This window comes from Pundamilia nyererei, unplaced genomic scaffold, assembly GCF_000239375.1.
Source record: "Pundamilia nyererei isolate P.nyererei 1_Seehausen unplaced genomic scaffold, PunNye1.0 scaffold00011, whole genome shotgun sequence".
NCBI lineage: Eukaryota > Metazoa > Chordata > Actinopteri > Cichliformes > Cichlidae > Pundamilia > Pundamilia nyererei.
In genome coordinates this window covers 3,096,643-3,107,531 of record NW_005187412.1, presented here as the reverse complement: position 1 = coordinate 3,107,531, position 10,889 = coordinate 3,096,643, and the positions used below count along the sequence as shown (strand labels likewise).

General features: G+C 38.4%; 1 protein-coding gene across 2 annotated transcripts in view; it reads left to right on the top strand.

The window, feature by feature from the left end:
* The window catches only part of gpc6a (glypican 6a), a 141,330-nt gene that overhangs the window by 81,331 nt on the left and 49,110 nt on the right, over positions 1-10,889 (top strand). For both annotated transcript variants that reach the window (XM_005724213.1, XM_005724212.1), the window contains exon 4: positions 497-662. In XM_005724213.1, the coding sequence (XP_005724270.1) occupies positions 497-662 (166 nt within the window). The remainder of the gene's footprint in view (positions 1-496; positions 663-10,889) is intronic.

Genomic DNA, 10,889 nt, shown 5'->3' with positions numbered 1-10,889 from the left:
ACACACACACACACACACTAGAAGTCTCCAGTGTGTGCTGTTCAAAATCTAAAGTCAACCATGAATACAGAGGCTGACAGGCCAATTATCAGATGTACTCCCCGTTCTGCATCCCCACCTCTGAGGGGAAGCAGATGTGAGAATCCTGTCACTTTTACTCAAGCCAGCACAGTTACATGGCCCAACAACAAAAGGCACAGCCTTCACAATAAATGGAGATGGACAGAGATGTAAACCTTGTCATGCAGTTTCATCTGCTGGATTTCCACATTTCAAGCTTCAGAAGATGCAATAGAGTGTAGTGTCCGTCAGACTTCCATCCCCTCTATAGTTTCATATAAAACTGCATTTTTGACTGCTGATGCTTTGGCATGCACTGGTGCTGGTAGAAACCTCTTGGAAAATTTTGACTACCATCAAACATTTCAACTTCTATTAGAAATAATCACCATTTCAATCCCTGACATAACTGAAAAAGCATCTCTTTGCTTTGCAGGTGAATGTAGCTCCAGCATGTGTTAAAGCCTTGACCAGGATGCTGTACTGTCCATACTGTCGTGGAATGCCTGGGCTCAAACCCTGTCCCAACTACTGTCACAACGTAATGAGAGGCTGTCTAGCAAACCAGGCAGACCTAGATTCTGAATGGAACCTCTTCATTGGTAAGATCTGAATCGAGTGCCCTTGCACCTGTTTTTCGTTTTCTCTTTCTTTGTAGGTTCGTCGACATGTGTTCAAACTTGAGCTTGTACTTCTAAGGCTGCATGTTTCTTTTCTAAGGCAGTGCCTTTGAATAGTCTCGATGGGAATTCAGTAGGATGCGCTGTGATAGATTCAGCTTTAAAGGATTTTAAAGAGACAAAACTGAAATCTTATTTGTGAAACCATTTCTTCTTTTTCTGTCTGAAATGTTGTTTGCTATTGCTGGAGCCCTGGCATAGTGCTTAAAGCTCTAGTCCCTGCTGTTTGGGATTGATAAAGGAGAGTAGATCCTAGGCAAACACATTTTCTATAGTGTTTCCAGCTGAGCATGGTGAGTAATATAGCACTTCAGTTTGGCTGTAAGCAGCCGGCTGCTGTAAGCCCTCCTGTTAAATGGATACCAAGAAGGCATATAGAGTGTTCCCTCTGGATCTTTTGTAGGCCAGTGCTTTATTTGTTATGTACCCCAATCCCATCCTCCCACCCACACTAACAGATTTTTTTTTTTTAAATGGGGCACCATTTTTTAAGAGACATCCCCAAAGACTGTGTGTCAAGTGAACTGCACATCTAAGCTTTTCGCTGTTTTGTGACAAGCCTGTCATTTGAGAAACCATGAGATGACGAACCGTTTGTTCTCTCCGATGGCACGTCTGAAGTCTCAGATCAACATGGGCCCCCATGCACTGAATGAGATGTCTCACAGCTTTATGACATGTGTTAAAAAGTTAGTGTCTTGTTTGGTTGTGAAGAGGAAAATCTATTGTCGCAAAGGGATGATGTGCTTGACAGTAATGGGAAAAGCTGTTGTTGCAACAGAATGATGAATCTAGTTAGACCCAAACACCCTTGGGGTGTCAGAAAAAGTGTATTTTTTTTTATTCTAAATCACTTTTTTTTGTGCAGACATGGGTTTTGCTTTGGAAAGCCAGTGTGTTTCATTGTATTATAATTAGAAATGCAGAACCCATGGGATGTTTATTTTTTGCTACAAAAGATTTGTTTTTGATGTCTGGTGACATTTTGTATTTGTTATCTGTTGCTAAAGTACTGTACTTCAATTTGCTTACCATGCAGCTCACAAGAAATATTGATCTGCCTTTCAGAGACAACTTCTAAATGTATCACAGGTCAGTTCTCACCACTGAAGCATATCTTTACATTATAGAAATTTATGGATTGAACCCCTACACAATCTGTCATTGTCCTCCTTTCAAATCATCAACTATTAAGGGAGGTTAGATTAAAAGCCTTGAAGAACCCCCAGTGGCATTTACCTGTGGACCTTGCTCATGTTTAAATGTCACTATTGATACCATTGATGTTATCAGTAGTTGTATGACCACAGGAGAAGCTCAAGGCTGTTTTAGTATTCCACAGCAAGTAAAAGAGGAGAAAAAAAAGCATGTATAAAGTGCTGTTTCTTTATTTTCATTAAAATCAAACCAATAAATCTACATTTTTATTTGCTATACCAAATCTACCAAGAAAAACAATTTTTTTTTCTGGCACGTAAAATAGTTACTAATGTGTTTGCAAGCGTAGTGCTCCTAACACTCCAATACACAGCAAGAAAATAAAAATATATATATATATATTCACACACAATAGTACCAATACGCCTGTAACATCTATTTTTAATGATGGTCATTTTGACATGTCACGACAGAAAAAGGCACAGATGTAGTTAGTAACATTAAGGTGAATTGGTGCCAGAGCCCTTCTGCTGTAAGACAGGCTTTGTGGCTTAAAATGAAATCATAATGTCATTTCTTACATGCCATGTATGTCTGATATTCACCATGGAAATGTGATCTGTAATTACATTGAAGAACACAGAAATAATGGACAAAATTTGTGAACATTTTGTTTTTACCTTTGGTTTATTTGCCAGGTAATAACTGGCAGGCCAAGTGTTTTCAGTTTTTTGGGTTTGAATAATTTATCATTTGAAGTTTTTTCTTTTTAATCTTCTTTCCTGAGAAGGATTTTTCTTATACTGAAAATACTTTGGCTTAACCAGACTTCGCTAAATGCCAGTAGATTTGCAACCTTACTGACATTAACATTATTAAACTTAATACACATGTCATTTAGACTAATAGAAATAAAATCCTGTCGCAACAATCAGGTTCTGGCTACGTGTTATATTGCACTTTAGTGTATCTAAACCTTGAAAGGCAGATTTTAATAAGCATGACTCCATCACTGTATGAAAACAGCTTTGCTTTCCTACTTTCTCTTTAAATATTTATGGAAATGTTCTTTGCATGTCTGCTCAGTCACCAAACACAAAACTCACAGTGACTTCAGTCTTTTCTCTCTCGGCACATAAAAGTTGTGTCACATCTGACAATCACAATTTATCTGCCATAAGATATGTTGTGTCTTTTGAATTGTGGAAAATGTAAAACACGGTTTGGTAATTTTATTCTTGTTTGTTTGTCAGATGATGGTTTTGGTGTTGTGGGTTTTTTTGTTGAATAATTAATTAATTCAATATTATATTTAATCTATAAAATAAGCCAATAGGTCAAGCATAACATAGATTAAATATATCAAATCTATGCAATGCTCTTTACACCTTGTTATATATATTTTAACCTAACCCTATTTAAGTATTAATATTGTAAGTATTAAAAGACAGTATCGCAGTGGTACTATGTAAGAGTAGGTGGTGAAATATTTTTCGTTCTATCTAGATTACACAAGTTTTTTTTTTTCCCAGCAGCCATTTTGACATTAAATAGCGGATAAACGCAGCGCATAACCTTCATAATGTCCTTATAACAGTTGGGTTTTACCTACCCTTTCATATCAGAGTAACTGCTGTGAAAATAGCCTATGCCTTCGTTTTGAATAAAAGAAGAGAGATTGCTCTAAATGCTTTACAGAACCATTAAAATGTCTCTTAACACTGACAATGCCTCACCATGAGATTAGAAACTAAAATATTGGCAATCAAACAAATTAACACCAACTGCTGATTTTATTGGATACATTAAAAAAAGCAGTTTGCATGTTAAGATGTCAGCATCACATTGTATCTATGCGAGCATTAAAGCAGAAATCTGTGTAGCATTGAAACAGTAACGACCTTGGTGAATACTTTGATGTAGCCTACATATTGCTATGCAGAAGAAGAATGATCACAGCATCGGTTTCATACATATAAAGTTACAGTCACAGTACAGTAGTTTACACTTTGTAAAGGTTACTGTAATGACATTGTCACTTGCAGGCTGAAAAAAAAAAGACAGGCAGTTCATGAACAATGAGGATAAACCTGAGGAAGAAAGTGATTTACCTGCTTGTAGCTACCCGTGCTGAGTGATTTTTGTGTGTGTCTACACGTGTGTGTCTGCGTGTGTGTTCAGGGAAAGAATTCAGGGTTTGGCCGTTGGATGATCCTAGACCATCAGTCACCTGCCATTGTGACAAATTTACCCGGCTCTGCATCATGACAGACACATCATTATCATTTTTCTTGTCAGCACCTTGTTAAAATACCCTCAGAGAGACGGCGAGAGAGAGAAAGAGGAAGGGACACGCATCCTATTATTCAAACTCTACAGTAGCTTTTTAGGCTCAGGCTACATCGTGAACAACGTCATTTTTGACAAGCAAATGTTATCAGTGTAACATAACCGTCTCAGCTACATGTGGCTAAAATTAGAGACAGATAATAATTGACTGTTAACCTCTTTCTCAAATAGGAGATTTAAAAATTGCTTTGCAGCTCTAACTCCAAATGTCAGGCTTGTCACTGGATTTCACATTTCACAGTCTTAACATGAAAAGAGTTTGATGGGTGGCTTCAGTATTTTCAGCTAATTAGCCTAATTTTAGTTTAATGTTCTTGTTCAATGCCCCAGCAACCCTAGCTAATATTACCAGTTACACTCGACATACTTACTGTTTCATTCCTTCATGTTAAAAATGCAACTGAATCTGCAAACCTGGCCACAAAACACTGCTAAACAAACAACGGCTAACCAACTATAAATATCAGGGTCATTTAGAGACACAACTTTCAATCTGCTGCTGCTGCTTATATTAGCTTAGTTAGCTCGCTTTTAAGAGTTGATACAATTTTACAGTTACAGGCTACGTCCACATGTACATGGGTATTTTTGAAAACGCAGCTTTTTCTTTCCGTTTGGGCCTTTCGTCCACATGTAAACGGCATTTTGGATCACTGAAAACTGGGATTTTCCTGCCACAGTTTTTCGAAAACTTTGTTTTTGCGTTTACATGTGGATGAGGAAAACTGAGATTTAGTCACGCAACGCCAAAGGTGTGGGGCTTGTTGACGTCGCCCTGTGCACCACGTTATTGTTTACATGAGATGAATTTCTACAATGGCGGATATAGACAAAATATACACTTAGAGTTACATATAGACACACAGTTACTGTCCCTCCATTTAGAAACTGTCATCTTTAACTTTTTCCCTCCTAGGTTCTAGACTTTCTGATCGGCCAACATTAGAGAGTAAAATGGTGAATGCTGTCAAACAAGTTGGCATCTTTTATGAAAACTATGGGTGATGTCAGCAATCGGCTTCCAAACAAAGAACTCAAAAGCAGCTTTTTTGTTTAGGGAATACACATTTTTCAACCTGGTGTGACTGAGACCTTTTGTACCAAGCTATAAACATGACTCTTAATAAGCTTAGCTGGGTATTTTAAGATGGAGCCTATTAGGATTCAGTTGCTTTTAGAGCATCTCTAAAGTGGTCACTACAGAAGCTGCATTTCTTTCATATTTCAGCCCTGGATGATGCTGCATGCACCTTTATCCACATTGCTGTTGCTGGTAGCAGCACTTTACTACCACTGAGAGACTCAGGCTCATTTGCAGTCACATCTGCTTGCTTAAATTAAGCTAATAAATAAATATTTTTATTTTTATGGAGGTTTTATATCTGATATTTGTATATTGTAAGCTTATTACTATACAATGCAGGTATGGAAATAATTAACCAAAGAAAGGCTGGGTTTTTCTCTGTCTCTCTGTTTGTTATTGTGAACAGTTTTCAGTTGGCTGCACCCACAAAGTTCAGCAGAGTTCAAATTTGCATATTTTTGCACCCCCCACTAAATAATGAAGAGCTTTACACAAAAACTGTTACAGTGATGATGTGTGCCTGAACAGGGATTAGTAAACATACTTAAAAGCATGTCCAGTGGAATTAATTAACTCTTTTAGCTTTAAATTTGGTGTGATTTGTAAAGACCATTGTAGTTTGCCAACTTCTTCCTCTGTGCTGGGCCCATAAACACATTATTTCTCCTAATTAAGATATAGACTTGTGTTGTCCTCTGGTGAGTCCTTTGACACCACAGCGTAAGTGATCCTCATTGATTTTATTTGCTCATTTCTTTTTAATTGCTAGGATTGGGTCCCCGTGTAACTGTACCTTCCCACAACCCACAGTTCATGAAGCCAATGTTTTCTCCTTCCTCCAAGAAAGACTTTCCGCGATCTCTTTGAGATCATGAAGATGAACAGTGTGTCGGTGCTTTAAATGATATAGCTGTGTAACTGTGCTCAGTTCTGCACAAACCAAAGTTAGTTTTTTCTAGAAGATTTAAGATTCATGCTAGTATGCCATAAGTACTGTACCTCTAAATTAAACCACACACACACACTCACACATACACATACAGACACACGGGCACTCGAACAAGTATCAAGCATTACAGTCTCAGTAACAGACATGACAGGAACAAACAAGGTAGCTGGTGGAGTTTTTTGCCTGTCAAAGAGCTGAAAAGGCTGGATGACTCACTTAGCCGAGTGGAAGTGATCTCCATATCCCCAGCATCATCAAAAAACAATGTCTTTTCTTTGTAATTGCTACTGGCTCTGCAGGATCTGCAGAGTACTGTTTTCCTGCATCTCTGGCACGAATGCTAACACCAATGCCCTTTATATTTACAACCAGCGAGTGGTTTTTGTAATATTCTGAATTAACTAAGCTGTATGATTTATTTAACTGATTTCATCCACACAGGCATATTGAGTGTTGCAAGTTTTTATCCTCCAATTTCACATTTGCTGAAGACATATTGTTACTTACTGTGGAGCATATTGTTTTGCATATTTATTAAGGTTGTGGCCAAATCAGACTCCACAGGAATAATTCATTAAAATAAAGATGGTAAAATAAAGTCAGTTAGCTTAACTTAAAAACACTGAAAGTAAAGAAAAATCCATCCTGGTTCTGTTTAACGACACCTGTCAATCTGCTTATCGACTGATCCGTCCCAGTTGTTCCACTGAAATTTTAATCAGAGTAGCCATTTCCCAAAGATGACGCCTACCACTTTTGGGGCACTGCAGATTTGTAGTATCATATTCAATTCCTTCACTTAACAGCAACATGCTTTGAGCTTGAGTTTAATTTGTTATGCAGAGGCCATTCTTATGTTCCCAAAGTGCTGTGTTCACCAGTGTGAAAATTTCAGCTCTGAAACTTGCTGCACGTGGGTGAGGCGTGCAGTGAGGTTGATGTGTGTAAGCAGATTATGAAACTGGGGAACATAAGCCCTTGGTAATATAGTTACTTTTTGGGTTATCCATCACAGTGAGCATTGCATCTGCTCTTAATGTTTCCTTTACCAGTATACATTTGTTTCCCTGCAAAAAACAGGAAAATTAACAGAGAGGCAGCAGAATTGGGTTTTTATTTTCTTGCAGCTGGAAAAGCAGAAAAATTGCCAATGTAAAAAGACATTAGAGTTGGTGGAAGAAGAGACATGGTATTTGAGGTGTCAGATGAGCTAAAGTAAACCAGAAATAGCTGAAAGCCAAACAAACTGAAAAAGGTCCTATCAAGAATTATTTGTTGGTGTTGCTACTGAGCTACAATCCAGCTGTAAGTGCCTGAGAGACTGGCTGTGCAGGCTGCTAAAAGACAGACAGAAATGTTGGCAGGGTAGTGAATCTTTTGTAATTGATTCACCTCTTACAGCTGCACATTAGAAAAAAACGTTACAGGAAAATGATGTGATAGCGTAATCGTTTTGGCTTTGTTTTTGTTTGGTTTAGATGGCACAATTTTAAAGTGGAACGATTTTGCTTTCTTTCGTTTGTTACAATGTTAGATACCTATAGTTTCAAATAAGGTCAGTGTATGTACATCTTATCTCTTTCAGCCAAAAGCTGCTCTAAATGCGTTTTTCTTTTTTAACACAGCAACCACCTGCTGCATCCTACGTTTTTCTGCTGCTCTGTTTAGGACTACTTTATAAGTTTTGTTGGTTATGAAGTAAAATTACATTTGCTTTCCATTTTTGGGGGAAAAAGCGCTATACTACAGTGGGTGCAGTTTCTTTTTGTCAGTCAGTTTTTAGCCTCAGCCTCAAGCCAATGCACTTGTCCATTAAGGCAGGAAATATGGAGTATGGAGTAGGTTTTTCGGTTAGGCTGTGCTGTCAGCTTTTCAAGTTCCGGATCAGACTCAGTCTCAAACATAAATGGATGGATTTGAGAAGTGACCATTTTAATCAGGAACTTATATTTTATGGTATTTTTGCAGATTGTTTTCAGAGCCTGCACACAAGCAACAGACGAGGCAGTGCTGCTGTAACGAGGCAAAGCAGCAGGAAATCAGAGAAAAGAGAGAGATGGAGCTACAAAGAGACGGCTTGTTTCAGACTCAGGATGAAGTGAGGTGCTGCATGAAGAGCTAGCATAAGATAAATAAGGATTTTGGAGCTGTGAAACATGCAAAGCTGTTCTGGTAAAGTCCAATGATGATTGAAGCTGGACTTCTTCAAGGCAATCCTATAGGTTCTGTGGAAGTGATAGTAGAAGGTTGAGGCTTATCGTCACAAACACGAGTGTTACCATGAATGTCTTTAAGGAAGGATGATGAATATTACATAACATGTGCGTGTCAGTTTATCCTGTCCTACTTCAAATAAAGCACAAATGTGTCACTTTACTGTGAAACACAACTGCAGAACCCTAATGTGTAATCATTGGCATGTCTGTATGTTCTCATCCTCTCAGCTCTTCAAAGGCAGATCAATGAGCCCTGTGGGCAAAGATTATTCCATGGCTTTTTCCCAGTTAGTCTTGTAAGGCCCTCATATGTCATCTGCCTCGTGTTTATTTTATGTTAAAATTTAGCATTGCACCTCTACAACACGGCGGAACTGAGAGTTTAAACAGGAAGATCAAAAATTCTGTACATATGTTTGTATTTTCACAGGCACTCCCACATCATGAATGCTTAGCAGGTGCTGACTAGCAATTATGTGCTGTGATCGAACAAGAAATGAAAGGAGACAGCAGGTGCACTGTTGTATTTAGGTGAGCCATTCCGCCACTGAACAAAGCCAGCATGGTTTGTCAAAAAAAGCAAAGCATATAAACAGCGATCCCCGAGTGCAGTGACGCAGTGATTTGCCCCTGACGCTTCTTTCCATATTAAAGTGGCAGCATTGTTGTTTATGATTATGGAACTGTTTACTGGCCATGTTTACTATGTCAACCAAAAGACTTGTTCAAAGGGAGCGATCTTACTTGGGAATTCTTCATTCATTCATCACGATTACAACCAAAACATGAAGTTGTGAATAAATTTAGGTTAATCATATCCGTTTGCCACCACTTTGTGATATATTTGTCGACTAGAATTTAGAGTAAACAATCTACGTGCTGTTTTTGTGACACCTTTCATGATGAGCTCAGGCATGTGGAGAAAGACAGCTTTGCGACATCAGCTTGTGTTTGTGTGCAGACACTTTCTGCAGTTTGCACCAGCGGATGGTGAAAGTTATTCTTTACATTTTTATCACTGCAACCCTGAATCACTAGGCAGGCATATATTTATGGGTACTGTGTAGCATTGTGTTCATCGTTTTTAGTACAGCTGAATAGTCCCTTCATTAATTCATATTAATTCCTGATGGGCAGTTGCTGCAAAAACAAACTATTAACAAATGATCACTAGAAACATACAGCGCTGTGAGAAAGTGTCTACCACCTTTGAATATCTGTCACACTTAAATGTTTTAAATCATCAAACAGAGTTTTATATTGCACAAAGATAACCTGAGTAAATATAAAATGCAGTTTTTTAAATGATGACTTCACTTATTAAGGACCTACCTACTTGACCCTGTGTGACAAAGTAATTTGTCCCTAAATTTAATAACTGGTTGTAGCAACCTTGGCAGCAGAAGTTGCCATCAAGCACTTGTGATAGCTGGCAATGAGGCCACTCTTCTTTGGAGAATTTTTTTTAATTCAGCCCCGTTGTACGGTTTTTAAGCATGAACGGCTGTTTAAGGTCACACTAAAGCCACGGTTCCCAAACTTTTTTTTGCTAGGCCCCCCTTTGTTTAATATGGAGACCCGGAAGGGACATGGGAGATTTAAAAAAAATTAAGATGAACTTTTGTGAGATCTTGCAAAGAAAAGTAATTCTGTCGGGGAGACCTACCTTGTCACTTGTGCAGGTGAAGCCAAAGGCTACATCGTCATCATATTTTCTAGTATTTTGCTTGGAAGGAAGTTGGTTTGGAAACATATTTGGCGATGCTTCATCTTCTGCTTTGCATTTGTGTGGGAGCCCTGTCTGGCGGGCCCCCCACTTTGGGAATCTCTGCACTAAAGCATCTAAGTCTCATTTAAGTCCAGACTTTGACTCGGCCTCTCAAACAGCTTTATTTAGTTTTTTTTAGCCACTGAGAGGTGGATTGGTGTGTTTCACATTATTGTCCCATTGCACAGCTCAAATACAGATGAGCTTCAGGGTAGAAACTGATGGTCGGACGTACTGAATGCAGAATTTATGGTCTCATCGATTTCTGGAGTTCGTCCACGTCCTAAATCAGCAAAGCAGTCACACACTATCACACTACCACTGCCATGTTTAACTGTTGGTATGATGTTCTTTTTTTTAAATGCTGTGCAAAGTTTTACACCAGATGTAACGAGACTCAAACCTTCCAAAAACTTTAGCTTTTGTCTCGACAGTCCAAAGAATATTTTGCCACAAGTCTCGTGGTTCAAATATAAGATGATCCTTTGTGTTCGTTCTGGGCAACAGTGGTTTTCTCTTTGAAACCAGTGGATGCCATTTTTGTCCAGTCTTTTTCTTATTGTTGAATCATGAACCTTAACTTGGAAAAGTAACACAAGTTCTTTACATTTTGTTCAGGGTTCAA